Source organism: Schistocerca serialis, chromosome 6, assembly GCF_023864345.2.
Source record: "Schistocerca serialis cubense isolate TAMUIC-IGC-003099 chromosome 6, iqSchSeri2.2, whole genome shotgun sequence".
Lineage (NCBI taxonomy): Eukaryota > Metazoa > Arthropoda > Insecta > Orthoptera > Acrididae > Schistocerca > Schistocerca serialis.
Window position 1 is genome coordinate 684,563,990 of NC_064643.1, and position 24,085 is coordinate 684,588,074.

A 24,085-nucleotide genomic window follows, 5' to 3' on the forward strand; every position below is an offset into this window, starting at 1 on the left:
AAAAAGCCTATTATTAAGAGAAGAAGCAGCAGTTAAAGATTTTCAATTAATAAATATTTATCACAGTATTAATAATTGAAGAATTCTAAAATTTATTACAACTATGTTTTAGGACTATAAGTTCTGAGTAACTGCCAAGCACACTTGGACTACTGACCATTAATTTCTTAAAAAGATTCCTACATCTTACTATTGTAAGTGCTTCAACACAAAAAAGAAAACATCAATACCAGGTAACAAAAGCAGGAAAGGTGGATAAAAACAGTGAAATGAAAACAAAACTTACTTTTTATTTTTCAAGTGTAAAAGAAAAATTTTCTTTTAACTGTTATAAAGCTTTAAACCGTTTACTGAATTTGTCTTTAACAATATCAAATCTTTTATTACTGATGATGTGTTTCCAATCTTTCACAAATCAATAGAGGTACACATTGTCTTAAAATATACTGTTCAGAAAAATGGGCCTTCAAAATGTTATTTCCTCTGGAAACTTGTGAATAGAAAGTATTCTCCAATTGTTCCTGGTGTCCACATTTATCTAAGAATGCATACAACTGACTATGAACATTTGCTACAAAGGACATTGGGCTGTCACTATAATGCAATAATTTTGGGTTTAAAGCATCATATTCTTTGAAACTTGTAAATAAATGATGCTCTGTAGGTGTTACACCCATCTTTCATAGAATGTAACCAGCTACATATGCTAGTGCTTGTCTGTCATTTCTTACATCTGCCCCACCACTACCAGCAGCAGCTTCATTATCAGCAAGGACACAATATAAAGCACTTTGATCCATAATGGAATGGTTAGTCATGGAGTCAAGAAAGTTGTCATCACTAGCTCCCAAAAATTGCCTTAAATTGCTTAATGGCATGCATCTGTCATCCTCACAATTACCTAGTGACTTTTTAGGTAAGGACATGTTATTGACTATAACTGTTTTCAATGCTACTTTGAACTGAAAGGAAGATGGGTTGGTGTTTGCAACACCATGCTGCATCACACAACAAAATACATTCTCCACTGGGTCTTGACATGCTTAAAAAATTAAAGCCATTTTTTAAAATCTGTTCCAAATGAACATCAGTGATCTTATTGTAGTTTGCCACCCACTTATGAAATTGAACATATTTGTCTTTATCTCTCCCTGTGCCTAGCTCCAACACTTTCCAATTTTCCATTTTGCTTTAACAGACTGTACCAGATTTCAATATGTGAGGACTCTGCAGAGGGCACACTTATAAAACTTGCCATCTTGTGGATAATAATAGGAACTGTTCAGTGAATCAAATAAACAATCCATCTTTTCAACAAATTCTACAGTGTATATTGCCTCAGCAGGTAAGATAATAAATGCCACATAAGTTTCAATAACTGCAGCAACTGTATGACTAAGCTGGGCTGCAGCTACCTTAACTTTCTTTTCAGTAAAGGAATCCTTTAATTCAAAATGATTCCTATGTAGTTTTGGCAATGTCTTAAACATCTCCTGCTGATCCGGAAGAGAAGCCCTGTGAATATATTCAAAACTGGCCTCTCTTTTAAACCCAAACTGTATTTTATTTCCTAGCAGAGCATTTCTAGTATTTTTTAATAATTGTGGGACATCATAAAAGACTGCAATAGGTTCATCTCTGACTACAAAATGAAATGGACTGGACTCAGTAGATTTCTCACAGCAGAGTTCCTTCAGTGCTCTCTGGTTGGTTGCACCCTGGTCACAAAATGTATAAACTACCTTTAGCCCTAGTTCTTCAACAACCTGCTTCCAGCTTTTATGTATCCCTCTAACCATGAAAACTAATGAATGATTTGCATGAACATTTGACCTCCCTAAATGCCCTAAATCTCAAAACCCTGAAATTCCTTGTTTGCTTGCATTATAATACAACCCTCTTTCTAAAGACATTTCATCAAACAACAGAGCACAATATTTGTCACTGTTGTTCATTATTTCAACTTCTGCTTTCATTACATTCATGACCGAAGTATTCAATCCTTGTTCAAAAGGTATAGAAAACAACAGACCTTTCAGATACCTCACAGAAGGAAGATAAACATGAACGGACAAATATTTGTATAGGCGGAGACTTCGTTTGCTCAGCACAACTAGTGCTAGGTAATTCTCTGACACCAGTTTCACCTGTGGTATTGGCATCTGTATAATAAAGATTTTCCATGGTACCACTAGTGCTTGGTAAGTCCAATTCGCTATTAACACCAGTTTCACCTGATCCAATTCTGGTACAGACACCTACATGAGAACTACTTGCCACAGCACAACTAAGGCTTTGTAGTTCATTAACACCAGTTTCACTTCTGGCATTAGCAGCTGTAAAATGAACAGTTGTCATAGCACCACTAGTGCTTGGTAGGCCCAAGTCACTATTAACAACAGTGTCACCTGGTTCACTACCAATTCTGGCAATTTCACAAGGAACACCAGTCACATGTTTTGGAAACACACCCCTGTTTAGCCTATGCCTACTTTTATTCATAAAATCTTCTTCGAAAAAATGATCTACACAAACAAAATAAGAAGCACAGTTAACATCTGGTGACAGTTTACAAACACTCTTCCACTTTAGAAGCAACTCTTGAGGTTGTTTTGGAAACGTGTAGAAATGCTTGTTGCAAATTTCCTCCGTTGAACCCACATAATAGCCAGATGAACATCCGGGGAACTTGCAGGAGTATTTCAACGTCAACCTGTTGTGTTGAATATTCTGAAAAAAACATAAACGTCTTCATTAAATAAAACTACTGCATACACATCAAAGTTATTTAAATAAACAAACGGAAACCACACTGCTTAATTCACAATAGAAGAGAATACATTTCATTTATAAGCTACCAAGCGAGGTGGCACAGTGGTTAGCACACTGGACTTGCATTCGGGAGGACGACGGTTCAATCCCGCGTGCAGTCATCCTGATTTAGGTTTTCCGTGATTTCCCTAGACCACTCCAGGCAAATGCAGGATGGTTCCTTTGAAAGGGCACGGCCGACTTCCTTCCCCATCCTTCCCTAATCCGAGCTTGTGCTCCATCTCTAATGACCTCATTGTCGATGGGATGTTAAACACCAATATCCTCCTCCTCCTTTATAAGCTACAAGATTAAAATTAAATGTCGTACCTTACAATTAATTGTGGACATTTTTCAGCAGGAAATTTCTTCAATTCCACGGTCTGCTTGTGTCTGTATATGTGTGGATGGATATGTGTGTGTGTGCGAGTGTATACCCGTCCTTTTTTCCCCCTAAGGTAAGTCTTTCCGCTCCCGGGATTGGAATGACTCCTTACCCTCTCCCTTAAAACCCACTTCCTTTCGTCTTTCCCTCTCCTTCCCTCTTTCCTGATGAGGCAACAGTTTGTTGCGAAAGCTTGAATTTTGTGTGTATGTTTATGTTTGTTTGTGTGTCTGTCGACCTGCCAGCACTTTCATTTGGTAAGTCACATCATCTTTGTTTTTATATATATATATATATATACACTCCTGGAAATGGAAAAAAGAACACATTGACACCGGTGTGTCAGACCCACCATACTTGCTCCGGACACTGCGAGAGGGCTGTACAAGCAATGATCACACGCACGGCACAGCGGACACACCAGGAACCGCGGTGTTGGCCGTCGAATGGCGCTAGCTGCGCAGCATTTGTGCACCGCCGCCGTCAGTGTCAGCCAGTTTGCCGTGGCATACGGAGCTCCATCACAGTCTTTAACACTGGTAGCATGCCGCGACAGCGTGGACGTGAACCGTATGTGCAGTTGACGGACTTTGAGCGAGGGCGTATAGTGGGCATGCGGGAGCCCGGGTGGACGTACCGCCGAATTGCTCAACACGTGGGGCGTGAGGTCTCCACAGTACATCGATGTTGTCGCCAGTGGTCGGCGGAAGGTGCACGTGCCCGTCGACCTGGGACCGGACCGCAGCGACGCACGGATGCACGCCAAGACCGTAGGATCCTACGCAGTGCCGTAGGGGACCGCACCGCCACTTCCCAGCAAATTAGGGACACTGTTGCTCCTGGGGTATCGGCGAGGACCATTCGCAACCGTCTCCATGAAGCTGGGCTACGGTCCCGCACACCGTTAGGCCGTCTTCCGCTCACGCCCCAACATCGTGCAGCCCGCCTCCAGTGGTGTCGCGACAGGCGTGAATGGAGGGACGAATGGAGACGTGCCGTCTTCAGCGATGAGAGTCGCTTCTGCCTTGGTGCCAATGATGGTCGTATGCGTGTTTGGCGCCGTGCAGGTGAGCGCCACAATCAGGACTGCATACGACCGAGGCACACAGGGCCAACACCCGGCATCATGGTGTGGGGAGCGATCTCCTACACTGGACGTACACCACTGGTGATCGTCGAGGGGACACTGAATAGTGCACGGTACATCCAAACCGTCATCGAACCCATCGTTCTACCATTCCTAGACCGGCAAGGGAACTTGCTGTTCCAACAGGACAATGCACGTCCGCATGTATCCCGTGCCACCCAACGTGCTCTAGAAGGTGTAAGTCAGCTACCCTGGCAAGCAAGATCTCCGGATCTGTCCCCCATTTAGCATGTTTGGGACTGGATGAAGCGTCGTCTCACGCGGTCTGCACGTCCAGCACAAACGCTGGTCCAACTGAGGCGCCAGGTGGAAATGGCATGGCAAGCCATTCCACAGGACTACATCCAGCATCTCTACGATCGTCTCCATGGGAGAATAGCAGCCTGCATTGCTGCGAAAGGTGGATATACACTGTACTAGTGCCGACATTGTGCATGTTCTGTTGCCTGTGTATATGTGCCTGTGGTTCTGTCAGTGTGATCATGTGATGTATCTGACCCCAGGGATGTGTCAATAAAGTTTCCCCTTCCTGGGACAATGAATTCACGATGTTCTTATTTCAATTTCCAGGAGTGTGTATATATATATATATATATATATATATATATATATACACACACACACACACACACACACACACACACATTTACAATGAATACATTACTGCACTGAAATGGTGCAGAAGTTAGATTGTACTTACACACACACACACACACACACATTTACAATGAACACATTACTGCACTGAAATTGTGCATAAGTTATATTGTACTTATTTTTATATATATATATAAAAATAAGTACAATATAACTTATGCACAATTTCAGTGCAGTAATGTGTTCATTGTAAATGTGTGTGTGTGTGTGTGTGTGTAAGTACAATCTAACTTCTGCACCATTTCAGTGCAGTAATGTATTCATTGTAAATAAGTATTATAGTAGTTGTATTACATGTTTATTACCTTATAAATAAATAAAAAACTTTTTTATTTTAAATTCAGTGCATTAGTATTTGTAAAATGACTTTCATATAGTTTCATTAAAAAATGACGATCATTCCACTTGGGACCTGTGGAATGGTACATTAGCTTATTTGTTTTAGTTGTAAATATTTGTCATGTATTGTTGTTTTTCTGACATGTTCCACATCCTGGAGGACCTCCTCACTACGGATCAATTGGAACGAAAGCAAATCTAATCTAATCCTAACATTTCTATGGGAAATAGCATCATGTGAATGAAATTATAAATTTTGCTGAAATTTAGGACAGTGTGTTAATTCACAACATCAAGTTTCTACCTGATTACAACTTCCTGTTAAAAACAGTTAATTAACCTGAAATAATGTTAATGATGTTGATTTGGTATATAAGTGAACCATAGAGTTTAAGAGGAGTCGTACCACCCAAAATGACAAAATTTGACAATTTTACTTTTATGCAAATTATGAAAATATGGATGTTTATGCTTAATTTGGTGGTGATTTTATTGAAATATTCGATTATTTACTAATTTAAATGAATATTTGAAAATAATCATGCAATGACATTTCCGAGAATTTTGTTTTCCATCATTTCGCGTATTGGCATTTTTCTCTTGAACTTTATAGTCTAGAAGGCTGTGGTTTATTTTGTTTTGTAGAGAACTGTCCATTTCATAAGTTGCCTACACTGATGGTGCTTCGCAGTAAACTCTTTGAACCGCACATTTGTTTGTGTCTGTCAACAACAGTTATCCACTAGCTGTGTTTTAGTTTCTGTGTTACCTGTGATAGTTTTCGTCATGACTAAACCAAAAAGTGTGTTAAAAAAAAGAGAAACAAAGGAAACACATACTACAGGACAAATATGGCAGCAATAAAAAGAGTGGTTAGTGCCAAAGGGCGTGATAATTTGGTTGTAAATAGTGACAGTCCTTCTACTCCTCCAAGTGCTTCCAAGAAAAAACTGCTGGGCAATAACGTAAAATACAATGCAGCTTCAGACAGTGAAACAAACTGCAATATCATTATTAATCTCCATATACTTATTTCAGCTTTCTGTGAAACAGTGTTTGTCATATATGTGGAGGGGAAACTGAAATTTCTGAAAAGCTATCTCAACACAATGGTCTGGTGTACACTTTACAAATAATGTGTTTGAACTGTAAAAGCGAAAAGACTTTCAAGACTTCAGAAGTAAGTGTAAAGAATGGACTTTTTGACACTAATCTAAGATACTTCTATATCTTAGATGGATAGGGAAAGGCCATTATGCTGGTAAGGTTCTATGTGTCTTGCTGAAACTCCCTAGTCCCCCTACAAAATTTATCAAATACAACTCCATAGTAAGTGTCAAGGCGTGTGCTATGGAGTCAATGACTTCAGCAGGCTGTAGCAGAAAATGGTAGTTCTGACGTAGCAATATCATTCGACGGATCCTGGCAAAAAAGAGGTTTCCAGTCAAAGAATTCATGTGCATCTAATATCAGCATCGACAATGGGAAAGAGTTGGATGTTGCTGTCAGGGTTGTAGGCAAGAAAGCAAGAATACTGAAAAGCAAAGTAAGCATGAAATGAACTGTCAGAGAAACTATGAAGGAACTAGTGAAGGGATTGAGGTTACTTCTGCAGTGAAAATGTTCCAACTTTCCCAGCATGACAGTGCTGTTCGCTACATGAATTTTCTTGGGGATGGAGACTGACGATCGCATAAGCCAATGGTGGAGAGTAAACGCTATGGTGATTTGTCAATTACAAAACTAGAGTGCATTAATCATGTGCAAAAGAGGATGGGCACGAGACTACATTGACTCAAGCAGTTGGGATGTACCAAGTTATCTGATGGTCTAGTATAAGATGTCGACTGACTGATAAACAAATTTATCAGATTACACAATATTATGGCTTGGCTATTAGAAGTAACGAAGATAATTTAGATGGTATGAAGAGAACTGTTTGCGCAATTTATTTTCACAAGCTATCTACAGATGCTGAACCAATACACAACCTGTGTTCCACTGAATGGTGTAAATACTTGAAGCAAAAGAGGAAGGTAAAGTAGACACTTTCTTGCACAAAATTACTGTACCAGTTGCCATGAAATCTGTTTTTCAGGATCTTGCCCAACCAGAGTTGTTGAAGAAATGTCTCAAGGGCAAAACACAAAATGCGAATAAATCATTTAACAATGTTGTATGGTCAAGGATACCAAAAAATGTGTTTATTGGAAGGTCAGTCTTTGAACTTGGTGTTTTGGATGCTGTTCTTACTTTTGATGATAGCTATTCTGGAAGACTACACGTTCTGGAATATCTTGGCATTCATAAGGGTTACAACACCACTAAAAGTGTGATGGACTAGGACCAACTGCGGATCATGAAGGCAGAGATTGCAACAAGCACTGGGTGAGGAAGATGAAGGAGGAGATGAGAACTACCATTCAAGAGGATTCTAACATATTTTTTATTTATCAGTTGGCTGTATATTAAATTTTTTTCTTTAAATGCAATTTTCTCAACATGACATTTTTCAGTATAAAAGCCCCTTTTTCTCATAAACTTCTGAATCTACATCAATGAATTATTTGCCACGTAACATAGATAGTACTTTTTTCCGGTTGTTATTTAAAAGTGATGGTAGAGAAATAGTCACAAAACATGGGATAACAAGTGATAAAAACATCACATTTATATACTCAACAGTTCCTGAGAAAATGGGGCATTGATATAGCCAATTTAACAATGTCGAGATAGGGCAATACGACTCCTCTTAATTTGCTGACCGAAATTAAGAAAACTCATACTGTCTAACTTTGGTCCATTATATATTGTGGATCGGGTAATATACAGGGTGTCTACACTGAAATTCCCAATTTTAAATGTGTTCCATGTAAAAAACTAAATGAAATAACTATTTTTTTCACAAAAGTACATTGTACATGAAGATAATGTTTGAAAAAAAATTGCAATAACAAATCAAATTCCATGCAACTCCCTGGGGGGACATGAAGAATGTCGAGCCTGTTTTCAATTTCCATGCAGGTTCGCTGCAACAAGTCTGAAGGAATTGTGTGAATGACTTCCACAATACGAGTACAGAGGTCTTGAATGTCCAACACTGCAGTGGCGAACACACTGTTCTTGACAGAGCCCCAAAGAAAAAATCCAATGCTGTGATGTCAGGAGAACGTGGAGGCCAGTTCAATGGTGCACCTTGTCCAATCAGGCGTCCTGAAAACGTTTTATTTGGAGCTTTCTGAATATCCAGCGACCAATGAGGTGGAGCACCATCTTGCTCAAAACCAAAGGTTTGGTTGCAAGTCTTCAACCTGGGGAAAGACAAAATTTGTCTAGCATATCTAGGTATGTCGTTCCTGTAACAGTTATTTCAGCAAAGAAGAATTGTCCACTTATATTGTCACACATGAGTCCACCCCAAACATTCAGTTTTGGGCTATCTTGTACCTTTTCCCTGACACTGTGTGGATTGTGCTACCCCCAAATTCAAATTTTATGCTTGTTCACAGTTCCAGAGACATGAAATATTGGCTTGCCAGAAAACATTAAACTTGACAGGAATGCAGAATTCTGGTCGATTCGGTTAAGCATTTCATATGCAAATTCACATTGTTGCTGCTTGTCATCAGGCTTTATGGCCTGCAGTATCTGCATCTTGTATGAATACAGACGCAAACGCTTTCTGAGGACTTTATGAACATATGCACGAGGCATATTGCTTGACGAACTTATTTTTGTGGACTTCATTGGAACTTGTTCTTCAGAGACCCGCCGATTTCCTCCATTCCCCTTGGCAATGCTGCCACTTTCCAGAAACCGACTGTGCCATGCTTTTATGCTCTTGGCAGTCCAGAGACTGGTTTGATGCAGCTCTCCATGCTACTCTATCCTGTGCAAGCTTCTTCATCTCCAAGTACCTATAGCAACTTACATCCTTCTGAATCTGCTTAGTGTATTCATCTCTTGGTCTCCCTCTACGATTTTGACCCTCCATGCTGCCCTCCAATACTAAACTGGTGATCTCTTGATGCCTCAGAACATGCCCTAACAACCGATCCCTTCTTCTAGTCAAGTTGTGACACAAATTCCTCTTCTCCCCAATTCTGCCCTCCAATACTAAACTTGTGATCTCTTGATGCCTCAGAACATGCCCTAACAACCGATCCCTTCTTCTAGTCAAGTTGTGACACAAATTTCTCTTCTCCCCAATACTGTTCAGTACCTCCTCATTAGTTAACTGAACTACCCATCCAATCTACAGCATTCTTCTGTAGCACCACATTTCGAAACCTTCTGTTTTCTTCTTGTCTAATCTATTTATCGTCCATGTTTCACTTCCATGCATGGCTACACTCAATACAAATACTTTGTGAAAAGACTTCCTGACACTAAATCTACAGTCGATGTTAATACTCTCCTTCAGAAACGCTTTCCTTGCCATCAAAATGGTTCAAATGGCTCTGAGCACTATGAGACTTAACTTCTGAGGTCATCAGTCCCCTAGAACTTAGAACTACTTAAACCTAACTAACCTAAGGACATCACACACATCCATGCCCAAGGCAGGATTCGAACCTGCGACCATAGCGGTCGCGCAGCTCCAGACTGTAGCGCCTAGAACCGCTCGCCCATCCTGGCTGGCTTCCTTGCCATGACCAGTCTGCATTTTACACCCTCTCTACTTCGACAGTCATGAGTTATTTTGCTCCCCAAATAACAAAACTCATGTATTACTTTAAGTGTCTCATTTCGTAATCTAATTCCCTCAGCATCGCCTGATTTAATTCGACTCCATTCCATTTTCCTCGTTTTGCTTTTGTTGATGTTCATCTTATATCCTCCTTTCAAGCCACTGTCCATTCCGTTCAATTGCTCTTGCAGGTCCTTTGCTGTCTCTGACAGACTTACAGTGTCATCAGCAAAGCTCAAAGCTTTTATTTCTTCTCCATGGATTTTAATTGCTACTCCAAATGTTTCTTTTGTTTACTTTACTGCTTGCTCAATATACACTCTGGATAACAACGGGGATAGGCTACAACACTGTCTCACTCCATTCCCAACCTCTGCTTCCCTTTCACGCCCCTCGATTCTTTTAACTGCCGTCCCATTTCTGTACAGACGGCAAAGAGCGTTTTGCTCCCTGTATTTGACCCCTGAAACTCTGTATTTGACCCCTGAAACTTTCAAAATTTGAAAGAGAGTATGCCAGTCAACATTATCAAAACTTTCTCCAAGTCCACAAATGCTAGAAACGAAGGCTTGCCTTTCCTTAATTTATCTTCTAAGGTAAGTCATAGGGCAAGTATTGCCTCATGTGTTTTGTCATTTCTATGGAATCCAAACAGATATTCACTGAGGTTAGCTTCCACCAGTTTTTCCATTCGTCTGTAAAGAATTCGTGTTAGTATTTATTTAACTGATAGTTTGATAATTTTCACACCTGTCAACACCCCCTTTCTTTGGTGTTGGAATTATCATATTCTTCTAGAAGTCTGAGGGTATATCGCCTGTATCATACGTCTTACTCGCTCCTCGTATAGACTCTTTATATACTCCTTCCATCTTCCTGCTCTCCCGTCTTTACTTAGAAACGGCTTTGCATCTGAGCTCTTGATATTGATGCAGGTGGTTCCCTTTTCTCCAAAGGTCTCTAATTTTCCTGTAGGCGGTATCTATCTTATTCCTAATGATACATGCCTCTACATTTTTACATTTCTCCTCTAGCCATCCCTGCTCAACCATTTTGCACTCCCTGTTGATCTCATTATTGAGATGTTTGTATTCCTTTTTGCCTGCTTCATTTATTGCATTTTTATACTTTCTCCTTTCATCAGTTACATTCAATCTCTCTTCTATTACCCAAGGATTTCTACTAGCCCTCATCTTTGTACCTATTTGATTCTCTGCTGCCTTCATCTCTCAAAGTTACCCATTCTTCTTCTACTGTATTTTTCCCCTGTTCTTGTCAATTGTTCGCTAATGCTCTCTCTGAAACTCTCTACAACCTCTGTTTCTTTTAGTTTATCCAGGTCCCATCTCCTTAAATTGCTACCTTTCTGCAGTTTCTTCAGTTTTAATCTGCTGTTCATAACCAACAGATTGTGTTCAGATCCACATCTGCCCCTGGAAATGTCTTAAAATTTAAAACCTGATTCCTAAATCTCTGTCTAACCATTATATAATCTATCTGTAACCTTGCAGTATCTCCAGGCCCCTTGCACATATATAACCTTCTTTCATGATTCTTAAACCAATTGTTAGCTATGATTCTGTGCAAAATCCTACCAGGCGGCTTCCTCTTTCATTCCTTATCCCCAGTCCATATTCATCTATTTCATTTTCTTCCCTTCCTTTTCCTACTATCGAATTCCACTCCCCCATGACTACTAAATGGTCCACCCCTGGTAGCTGACTGGTCAGCGTAACAGATAATCAATCCTAAGGGCCTGAGCTCGATTCCCGGCTGGGTCGGAGATTGCACCCAGCGAACGGTCTACCCGATGGGAGTCCCTAGTCACACGACATTTCATTACTATTAAATTTTCGTCTCCCTTCACTATCTGACTAATTTCTTCTATCTCATCATACATTTCTTCAATCTCTTCGTCATCTGCGGAGCTAGTTGGCATAAAAACTTGTACAACTTTGGTAGGCATGGGCTTAGTGTCTGTCTTGGCCACAACAATGCATTCACTGTGCTGTTCATAGTAGCTTACTCATGCCCCTATTTTTTATTCATTATTAAACCTACTCATGCATTACCCTGATTTGAGTTTGTATTAGCCGGCCGGGGTGGCCGAGCGGTTCTAGGCACTACAGTCTGGAACCGCGCGACCACTACAGTTGCAGGTCCAAATCCTGTCTCGGGCATAGATGTCTGTGATGTTCTTAGGTTAGTTAGGTTTAAGTAGTTCTAAGTTCTAGGGGACTGATGACCTCAGAAGTTAAGTCCCATAGTGCTCTGAGCCATTTGAACCATTTTTTTAGAGTTTGTATTTATAACCCTGTATTCACCTGACCAGAAGTCTTGTTCCTCCTACCACTGAACTTCACTAATTCCCACTATATCTACATTTTACCTATCCATTTCCCTTTTTAAATTTTCTAACCTACCTGCCCAATTAAGGGATCTGGCATTCCATGCTCCGATCTGTAGAACGCCAGTTTTGTTTCTCCTCATAACGACATCCTCCTGAGTAGTCCCCTCCCAGAGATCCAAATGGGGGACTATTTTACCTCTGGAATATTTTCCCCAAGAGGACGCCATCAACATTTAACCATCTGCATGACTTCAGGAAAAATTACAGCTGTCGTTTACCATTGCTTTCAGCCATTCGCAGCACCAGCACAGCAAGGCCATTTTGGTTAATGTTACAAGGCCAGATCAGTCAATCATCCAGACTGTTGCCCCTGCAACCACTGAAAAGTCTGCTGCCCCTCTTCAGGAACCACACATTTGTCTGGCCTCTCAACAGATATCCTTTCATTGTGGTTACACCTATGTTATGGCTATCTGTATTGCTAAGGCACTCTTTCATGTAAATACCAAGAAACTGCCTTTGCACCATAAAAATGGATTTAAACTCTGCGTACCACGGCACAGTTGGTGCCTTCTCCTCAACTGACGCCATTTCCGCTTCTACGGATAACAATTCAACAATAAAAGTGCGACAGATGTTGGAAAAATTTAGGCAGCAACTTTAAGCCCTTCTGCAGCCAACAGACAAGTCAGACCTGAAATAAAGAAAGATTTACTATTTTTAAATTGTCCCACAAAATAGGGAATTTCAGTGTAGATACCCTGTACAATCTGTTAAACTTATAGTGGTATCGAAGCATTCATTGACTACTCAATAACTAGTCCTTTTACAGTTCGTATTTGTACAGTAAAGTGTAAGTGTACTGTACCATATTGTACCTCACTTATATCATACCCGACTTCTACATTGGTGATCCTGAAGACTTGTGACGACCGTGTATGACATAATTTCAATGTTGATACAGTTGCTACTGTGAAGGTATTAGTTTAGTATTAAGAAAACAGTCTTATTCGCGTTTTTTATTTGTTTAGTGCCGACCGGTTTCAGCCCATCGCAGTGACCATCTTCAGGGCCTGCCACACCTTGGAAGATGTGACGCCACCAGCAGCCGACCAGTGGGTAAAACATTTACGTAATCAACTCTTTTAAGATGGTTGTAGTTTCACAGTATGTTCGTCCTGAAGAGAGGCCCTACGATGGGCTGAAACTGGTCGGCACGAAATAAATAAAAAACGTGATTAAGGCTGTTTTCTTAATACTAAGTTAATTTATAGTAATCACTGTTACTCTACAACCATGTTGTCCAAATATGAAAGTATTAGCGTTTTCAATATATATATATATATATATATATATATATATATCCTTCCCTCTTTCCTGATGAGGCAACAGTTTGTTGCGAAAGCTTGAATTTTGTGTGTATGTTTGTGTTTGTTTGTGTGTCTGTCGACCTGCCAGCACTTTCATTTGGTAAGTCACATCATCTTTGTTTTTTTATATATATATATATATATATATATATATATATATATATATATATATATATATATATATATATATATATATATATATATATATATATATATATATATATGGTGAGTCACCTAACGTTACCGCTGGATATATTTCGTAAACCACATCAAATACTGACGAACCGATTCCACAGACCGAACGTGAGGAGAGGGGCTAGTGTAATTGTTTAATACAACCATACAAAAATGCACGGAAGTATGTTTTTTAACACAAACCTACGTTTTTTAAATGGAACCACATTAGTTTTGTTAGCACATCTGGACATATAAACAAATACGTAATCAGTGCCGTTTGTTGCATTGTAACATGTTAATTACACCCGGAAATATTGTAACCTTAAGTTGACGCTTGAAACCTCCGACGTTCAGTTGCGTGTTGTAACAACTGGGTGTTGTGTGATGTCCTTAGGTTAGTTAGGTTTAAGTAGTTCTAAGTTCTAGGGGACTGATGACCATAGCTGTTAAGTCCCACAGTGCTCAGAGCCATTTGAACCATTTTTTTGTTGTAACAAACACGGGCCACGGTCGGCGATCAGCATCTGCAGGGACATGTTTACGATGACGACCGTGTTTACAAGTGTGGCTGTAGTGCACTGTTGTGGTTTGGTCTAGCTGTCACAGTGTCCGCATGTAGCGCTTGCTGCTATTGTTATTCTGCATTCGTCTCCGCACGCAGACCAACTGTAGTACACCGTGTTACCAGACGTCTGTGGTAGTGTAGTGTTGTAGGAACTGTGACCATGGTATATTCGAACTCTGAAAAGGTGGAGATGATACTCATCTATGGCGAGTGTCGACAACATGCAGCTGAAGCCTGCAGGGTGTATGCAGAATGGTACCCGGACAGAGAGCATCCAACGTGCCGCACATTGCAAAACATCTATCGCCAACTGTATGCAACAGGTATGGTCGTAGCACGCAAACGGGTCCGTAGCAGGCCCGTCACAGGAGAAGCGGGTGCAGTTGGTGTGTTAGCTGCTGTCGCCATGAACCCACACATGAGTACACGGGACATTGCGAGAGCTGGTGGACTGAGTCAAAGTAGTGTCATGCGCATACTGCATCGTCACCGCTTTCACCCGTTTCATGTGTCGCTACATCAGCAATTACATGGTGATGACTTTAATTATCGAGTGCAATTCTGTCAATGGGCATTAACAGAGAATGCGTTGCAGTTCTACCTGTTTACTGATGAAGCGGGTTTCACAAACCACGGGCCAGTGAATCTACGGAACATGCATTACTGGTCCGTGGACAATCCTCGCTGGCTCAGACAGGTAGAGCGACAGCGACCGTGAACTGTAAATGTATGGTGCGGAATCATTGGCGACCACTTCATTGGTCCTCACTTCATTGCAGGGGCCCAAACAGCTACAACATACATCGCGTTTCTACAGAATGATCTGCCAACGTAGCTCGAAAATGTCCCACTGGAAACGCGTCGACGTATGTGGTATCAGCATGATGGTGCACCTGCACATTCCGCAATTAACACTAGGCTGACCCTTGACAGGATATTCGACAGGCGTTTCATAGGACGTGGAAGACGCATAAATTGGCCAGCCCGTTCTCCTGATCTTACACCTCTGGACTTCTTTCCGTGGGGTACGTTAAAGGATAATGTGTACCGTGATGTGCCTACAACCCCAGAGGATATGAAACAACGTATTGTGGCAGCCTGCGGCGACATTACACCAGATGTACTGCGGCGTGTACGACATTCATTACGCCAGAGATTGCAATTGTGTGCAGCAAATGATGGCCACCACATTGAACATCTATTGGCCTGAAATGTCGGGACACACTCTATTCCACTCCATAATTGAAAACGGAAACCACGTGTGTACGTGTACCTCACCCCTCATGGTAATGTACATGTGCGTCAGTGAAAAAGACCAATAAAAAGGTGTTAGCATGTGGACGTAATGTGCTGTTCCAGTTTCTTCTGTACCTAAGGTCTATCACCGTTCCCTTTGGATCCTTACGTAATTCGGTGCTCTCCGATACACACGATCAAACAGCGGAGGAGTGGTACTCAAGCGTCAACTTTAGGTTACAATATCTCCGGATGTAGTTAACATTTTACAATGCAACAAACGGCACTGATTACGTATTTGTTTATATGTTCAGATGTGCTGACAAAACTAACGGGGTTCCATTTAAAAAAAACGTAGATTTGTGTTAAAAAACACACTTCCGTGCATTTTTTATGCTTTGTATTAACCAATTACACTAGCCCCTCTCCTCACTTTCGGTCTGTAGAATCGATTCGCCAGTATTTGATGTGGTTTACGAAATATATCCAGCGGTAATGTTAGGTGACTCACCCTAAAGAGATTTTGGAAAAGCTACGTAAAATATATGATGTTCAGTCAGCTGAAAACATTCTTCTGGTTCGACACAGATTTCATAACATCGTGTGGGAAGCATCTGGTGGTGTACAAGGGCTGTTTAGTCAAAGCTGACGAAGTACAAACTCAACTTTCATTGTTAAACAAGTGATTGACTATGGTGATACCTGTGCGCGATTTTTGCAAACTTTGGCCAAAGAGTTTGATTGCATTTATATTATGCAGCACAATTTATCTGTTGAAGAGAATACGTGGAATAAGTTCCAAAAACGGTGTTTGAATTATGAACTGAGAATAACAGATGACAGTGTCAAAAATGAAGGTTAAGAAACAGCAACCATGTCACAAACAATCTTCATCTGAAGCTGCTACATTAAAAACGTCTCATTATAAAACGAACGAAGATAGAAAATGGTAAAGCAGGTCACTTGTCGAAACAGTGTGAAACAGCATTGGTTTGTTTCAATTGTAAGAAAAAATGCCATTGGTCAAACACATGTACTACCACAGATGAAAGAGAGGAGTGTGCCATGTTGTCAAAAGGTATCACATCAGTAGAACATTCAGGAAGTTGTAGTTGCACAGATAGGCCTACTTCAGAAACTGAGAAAAAGGTTTAATGGTGGGATGCAACAATTTTGCTGTAGATGTAAATTCACTAGACTGTGACTATTGGTACATTCACAGTGGAGCGACACATCATGTAAAAAATCAACATGATTGGTACACAATTTATGAACCATTTGAAACTCCAAATAAAAATGAATAGTGCCAAGAAATGTGTGCTAATTGAAGAATTTGGTACAGGGCGAATTGATGTACAGGTATTCAGTGGATGAAGATGGACAAAACGACATTTTTAAGATGTTTGGTTTTACCGTAATGGATCCTGTGACCTAGTTTCCGTAAAAAAAAAAAAAAAAAAAAAAAAAAAAAAAAAAAAAAAAAAAACTGCACAAACAGGAATAAATCAAATAATCGAAAATGATTGCAAATCGAGGGTATTTTTCAAAAACAATATTACAGTGTTGCTGTTGCTACATCTAGTGGCGAAAATGAACTTTGTCGTTTAGCTGTGAAGGTTGTTTGTCAAGAAAAGTCTTTTTTATTGTTGAAACTGATGATACTTTACAATGATGCCATGAAAAAATAGGTCATCAAAACAAACGCTATGTGCACGAGTTGTTGAAGCATTGTGGTATAGAAACAAAGATTGTCAATATCGTTTGTGAGGGATGTGTCTATGGTAAACACCATCAACTAGTGTTTGGTAGAAGAATGCAGAAACCCACTACACTTGGAGAATTAATTTACACAGATGTTTGTGGAACAATGGAAGAAAATGATTTGCAGGGTCATCAATACTTCACTGTTTTAAAGGATGTTTTTCCAGTTTTAGGGTAATGTGCCTTTTTGGACACAAAGATTAAATTAAAGAAAAATTACCACTGTTCATTAAAATGATAAAGAATCAAGCTGATCTCACTTTTAGGTACAGATGGTTGCAAGGAGTTCCACAATAAAGATGTATATACGTTTGCTGACTGAAACATTCGATTACTACACCATATACTCCTCAGCAGAATGGAGTTGCTGAATGGAAAAATAGAATACTTTGTGAGGTGGAAGATTCTTGGATCTGCTCTGCTGAATAACCACCAAAAGAATTGTGAGGTGAGGCTGTTCTGGTGCAGCATATATATTGAATCGATCTGGTCCCATGAAGGTTAAAGGAAAAACTCCAATTGAAATATTTTTGAAGAAAGACGGTCGTTTGGATAATTTGTTGATTTTTGGAATGGAATCCTATGCTCAGATTGCTATACAAAAATGGAAGGATTTGGTGGACATGGTGGCACCAGTTTGTGGCTGTTTGCTGATGATGTCATGGCGTATGGTAAGGTGTTGAAGTTGAGTGACTATAGGAAGATACAAGATGACAATATTTCCAGTTGGGGTGATGAAAGGCAGCTAGGACTAATTGTGGAAAAATGTAAGTTAATGTAGGTGAGAAGGAAGAACAAACCTGTAATGTTCAGATACAGTATTACTACTATATCTGGGCATAACATTGCAAAGCGATATGAGGTGGAACGAGCATGTGAAAACTGTCATAGGGAAGGCATGTGGTCGACTTCAGTTTATTGGGAAAATTTTAGGAAAGAGTGGTTCACCTGTAAAGGAGACTGCATATAGGACCATGGTTCGACCTATTCTTGAGCACTGCTAGAGTGTTTGGCATCCACACCAGTTGGGATTGAATGAAGATGAAGCAATTCAGAGGTGGGTTGCTAGATTTTTTACCAGCAAGTTCAAACAACGCATAAATGTTACAGAGATGCTTTGGGAACTTGAATGGGAATCCCTGGAGGGAAGGCGATTTTCTTTCCGAGAAACACTATTCAGAATGATTCTGTTACTGCCAACCTACATTGCTTGTTAGTACCATGAAGATAAGATATGAGAAATTAGGGCTCATACGGATGCATGCAGACAGTCTATTTTCCCTCACTATTTGCATTTGGAACAGGAGGGGAATTGACAGGTAGTGGTATAGGGTACCCTACGCCATGCTTCTTACGGTGGCTTGCAGAGTATCTATTAATATGTGGATGTAGATGTGCATGCGGACAAACTCGATCAGGGCAGGCAGTTTTCAGAGGGAGGTAGGACGTTGTCCACGAACTTGGTGGAAAGGATTAGTGGCTTGCCTTACAGGATTTCTATGAGTGATGGATCCAGGTCCTTCTTGTGGGCCGCACATATGCCTAGAAATACCCAGGGATGTGCCTCAGACCAGAGAGTGCCATGGTACATGAGCACAGCCTTGAGTGTCCTGTACCAGCATTCAACTAGGCCATTGCTCTGCAGGTGGTAGGGCATGATGTCGAACTTCGTCACACCACACAGGGCACAAAGCCAATCGAAAAGGCCCTGGTCCATAATCGGGGATGAAGGGCTGCCATATCGGGAAATCAACATATTGATGAATGCATGGGCAATGGTGTCAGCTGTCATGTCCTCCACAGGAATCACCTCAACCCACCACTTGCCCCAGACCATCACAGACAGTATGTATTTGAAGCCCTCAGAAGGAGGGAGCAGACCCACGAGATCGATGTTGACTTGCTTCAGCCTGCTGGGAGCGATGGTCAATGTGCAAGGGGGCCAAGGTGTGTGTGTCAACCTTGTTTCATTGGCAGGGGATGAACGTCCTCACCCATGTGTGGCAGTCATGCTTGACTCCTGGCCAGACATAACGTTCTGTTACAAGTGCGGTGGTTGCTCTTGCGGCTGGGCGGACCAAGTTGTGTAAGGAGCCAAAGATGTCATGTTGCAGTTTGGTGGGGATGAGACTGGTTGGACCCTGCATGTCAATATGTGGCAAAGCTGGGGGAAGTTGGCGCCTTCCAAACACAAATGAGCTCAATCGGTCGGTGCATAGCTGTTGGATTGATGTGTCAGCAGCCTGCCAGCATGCCAGGTCTTCAATCTCGATAGGTTCGTTGATGACATTGACCCATGAGATGTAGTCCACCAACACATTCTCTGCCCTGTGGATGTATCGTGCAGCTGTGGTATACTGGCAGATGAGGTCGAGGAGGCAAAACATGGAGAAGGTGATCCTGAGACAGTTTGCAAATGGTGTCAGTAAGAGCTTTAAGGGTCATGTATATAGTGAGGGGATGCCCTTCAATATTGTTATGGCAGTATTTGATCGCCTCATAAACTGATTAAAGTCCTCGATCAAATACCAACCACTTGCACTGAGACGTTGTCAGTTTTTTGGAGAAGCAGAGTGTGTCTGTAGTGTCACCCATGTGCTGTTGTAGCACGTCTCTGATGGCTGTGTTGCTGGCATCTGCCGAGAGGGAAACATATACTTCGGGGATGGGGTGGGCAAGGATATTACCCTTGGAAAGCACAGTCTTCAGAGTGCTGAATGTGTCGATCATGTCGTATGTCGAAGGGAGATGCTGTTTGCCTGACATGTTCCTCCCAGCCAATGCATCAGCCAAATGCATCTTCGTGGAAACTGTATGGGGGAGGTGTCGGCGATAAAAATTGACCATACCTAGAAAGCATCTTCATTCAGAATAGTTTTCTGGGTAGGCAGGCTGAGAATAATGTCGACCCACGCTGAAGTATGGTGTGCGCCATCAGACGAAATGGTATGACCCAAAAAAGTGAGTGGTTTTACTAAGATGCGACTTTTCATGATTCATCTCAACGCTGTTTGACTCCAAGCCCACACGAACTTGAAGGTGCTGTTGATGCTCGCTGACAGATGATGAGAACACAAGAATATCGTCGAGGAACGCATAGGCAAAGAGAAATTAAAATAAAACGGAGTCGATAAAACGTTGCCACGTTTGCACACGGCATAATGATAGCAGTCTTAGATATGTTGGTGGGTGCATGTGAATTTGGTGGTACACCTTGCAACAGTCGAGCACTGTAAACACTTGGGCACCATGTAGCAACCGTGTGAAGTCCTGGATATGAGTAGTAGGGTAGTTATTGATGATTGTGCGAGAATTTAGGGTTCTATAATCACCACTCATACAGAATGTACCATCTTTCTTTAAGACAAGGTGCACTGTCGAGAACCAGTTGCTGTCCAAGGGCTGTAGGATATCTGCATCGTGTGAGTCTTCGATAGTGTCTTTAATGCAGCCTAACCTGAACACGTTAAGGCACTGAGGGCACTGAGCCTTGTGTCGATCTGGAGCCCCCTCCATGGTATTTATTTTATGACAGGTGTAACTGGTGATGGCACCTAAGCAGCGGGTGAGGTGGGAGGGGGGATTGGATAGTGTGAGCTGCAGGTACTGGTAGCTGATGAATTATAGTGTTGATGGGAGACAGTTGATGCACGGGAGGCAGGGGTGGGTTCACTGTCAGTGCAAGTGATGTGTCAGCAAATTTCAGGAGATCCCACCGGAGGCAAGCTGTGACAGCAGGCAGTGAGTGTGCCGGAGTGCCAGCAGCAAGGAAAGTGTTGCCATCGCTATGCACCTCATGCAAAGCAGCTGCAGTTACTGGGCCTTGTGTAGGGGGATCCGTGTAGTTGCATCGAGGTGGGACATGATGCCTGAACGTGCTTGCCATTAGCATTTGGGTGACTGCATGGAGGCCTGCGCCGACCGAAGTGGCCGTGCGGTGAAAGGCGCTGCAGTCTGGAACCGCAAGACCGCTACGGTCGCAGGTTCGACTACTGCCTTGGGCATGGATGTTTGTGATGTCCTTAGGTTAGTTAGGTTTAACTAGTTCTAAGTTCTAGGGGACTAATGACCTCAGCAGTTGAGTCCCATAGTGCTCAGAGCCATTTGAACCATGGAGGCCTGCAGTTGCCAGTAGCGGAGCCAAACTTTGCGTGAAACGAACAGTGTGGATAGGTAGGGAGGGGGGCTGGGGAGGCTGTGTCAGTGGACAAACGTTGCGTGAAACGAACAGTGTGGATAGATAGGGAGGGGGCCAGGGAGGCTGTGTCAGTGGACAAGCTAGGTCGTTGCTGAGTGCTTGAGGGCCGGTTGGGCGGGGCTTCAGCCGAAGTAGGTGCATGTCACGTTGTTGACAAGAGAAATGTTGTGGCTGCGTGAGGAAGGGGGTAGTGGAGAGGGTGCCTGCCCCCACCACCGCAGTTAGTGATGGCGCTCGAGGCATGTGCTGGCAGTGGTGAATAATAGTAAATGCTACATAAGCAAAACGGAGGCATGAGTCTAGAGGGGCCATGACATACAAAAGCAAATGCAGATGTAGTTTGTAAGGTAGTCTGACAAGCCAAATGGCTCAGAGAGCAATGTCAGGCACTGTTGATGTGGGAGCAAAGGTTCCACCAGGGCTGGGATGATGTGCGCTCACCTAACAGTTCATTGTGAATAATGTGGTGTATGGCCTCCACGAGAAGATGGGAGAGGCACTCGATGAGGCAATTTTTAGCCAATGTATATTTGCAGTCCTTAGGTGGCGAAAGCAGCAGATCTCTGATGAGGTCAATGTGGTCATGCAGATGACGTGGAAATCGAGGATATTGTCCACTAGGGAAAACCACGTCTTAGGATTGTCTTTTTCCAGAGTTGGCAGCTTGGGGAACATCGGAGGGGTAGATTATGAGTGGGCAAAGAAGCAGCTGATGGGCACTGAGGCAGGGGGGCCACACGAGCCTGTGGTGCGAAATCGTGATTGAACGGCGGAAGGGTCGTTACTGGACTGGTGACTGAAGCAGTGGAAGCCTGGCCTGGCCTGTAGTCAGACGCATGTTGAAGTCTGCTAATGCCTGGAATGCGTGCAGTCGAATCAGGTTGTAACGTTCCCTGGCAGCACACACACTATTAATAAAATGAAATGACACACATAATTGCTGAACTCGAGCGTGCACATTTTCAAATGCTTAACAACAACTGTGGCACACCTGTTAGGAACGTGTACGGTAATGAGAACATTACGTACAGTTCATACCAACAAAAAAGCAATTCGTATGTAAATGTAAAATATAGCCACAGAGGAAAATAATGTTGTAAGATTACAAAGAGATATTCATTATCAGCAATACTATAAAAAGCATTACATAATGTGCATTCTTTGTTGTTTTCCTCGAGAGCTGAGAGAGAGAGGAACCTGTGACGTAGCATTATATGAGTAGACTTCCTTTGTCTGTATCTATCTTTAGCCGCCATTAGAGGAGAAATTATAAAGGTGCGTAATTTTAATTATTGTTATGGTCTAAATACATTATAATTTATCAAAATTGTGTATTACTAATGTAAATGAGCTTGCCCATGTCATCTATAATATTTCTTTAAAGAATTTTCAGCATTTTTAGCGATTATCGTTGGTGTTGCTGGGCTGTGCCGCAACCGAACGATTTGCAGTGGCGGCACATTTAAGGGGATACGGAATCACCTATCCCCGCAATGTTAATATATGCCTACTATAGGGAACATTTTCTCACAAACTACTGGAGACAGAGAGGTAAAAATTTTACTGTATGTGCATTCATATGTTACAACAATACTGAAACAACAGTTTATTGTCAAAGTATTTTCTTACAGAGATATTGTACATTTATTTTTAAGTAAATTTTTTCCATCGCTTTTTACTAGACTATCACCCCTAAGTCTTTTGTAAATCAAGTAATTAAAAAATCGTTGTTTCAGTATGTAATAGGGACCTATGTCACTACGTCATAAAAATTTCAGACTTCTAGGTTCACCAGTACCTCAGATAATGTTCCCAAATGAAGTAAAAAGTAAACTTACGGGAAACGGAGAAAGAAGATTAAAACATTCCTGATCCGTAGCTAATACCCCCTTCACAGTCTTCATAATCATCTTCAAGTCTTCTTTTGGCACCCCTCTGCACCTGTCTTGCTTTTTTCACTAATGTCTTGATTATATTATCAGCATGCCTTAGTCTGTGCTGATCTAAAAAGAACATAGCACGTACCGTACGGGAACCAACACACATACCCAACTTTTGAAGGACCTGGCATTTAGTTATATTTCCAAGATTGAAGGTTGCCACAGAATCATACACACCAAAATGTAGTGTACTAATTCCGACAAACACTGTTTTTGGGAGACGATGCCATATCACACTATTCAAGCACTCGTTGGGGTTCTGCGTTTTTCCGTGAAGACATTTCATCAGAAGACTTCTGTCAGCCAGATCTCTGAAAATGGGCTTTATTTCTGCCATGATGGCTGATGGTAGACTGTGGTGGTGAATGTATTTCTCTCCTGTTGTTAGTCCCCTATTGTATTTACACCAGCTGTTTTCACCTTTGGGGCACAAACCATGTTGTGGATGCTCATCCGTGG

At 41.7% G+C, this 24,085-nt stretch overlaps 1 protein-coding gene across 1 annotated transcript; it reads right to left on the minus strand.

Moving 5' to 3' along the window:
- Positions 1–351: 351 nt before the first annotated feature.
- LOC126484481 (uncharacterized) lies at positions 352–23,655 on the minus strand. The gene is made up of 2 exons (XM_050108010.1): positions 23,525–23,655; positions 352–2,730 (listed from the first exon to the last, which is right to left on the minus strand). Exons 1-2 carry the CDS (start codon positions 23,594–23,596, stop codon positions 2,008–2,010), a joined length of 795 nt encoding a protein of 264 aa, XP_049963967.1. The 5' UTR covers positions 23,597–23,655; the 3' UTR covers positions 352–2,007.
- Positions 23,656–24,085: the final 430 nt, after the last annotated feature.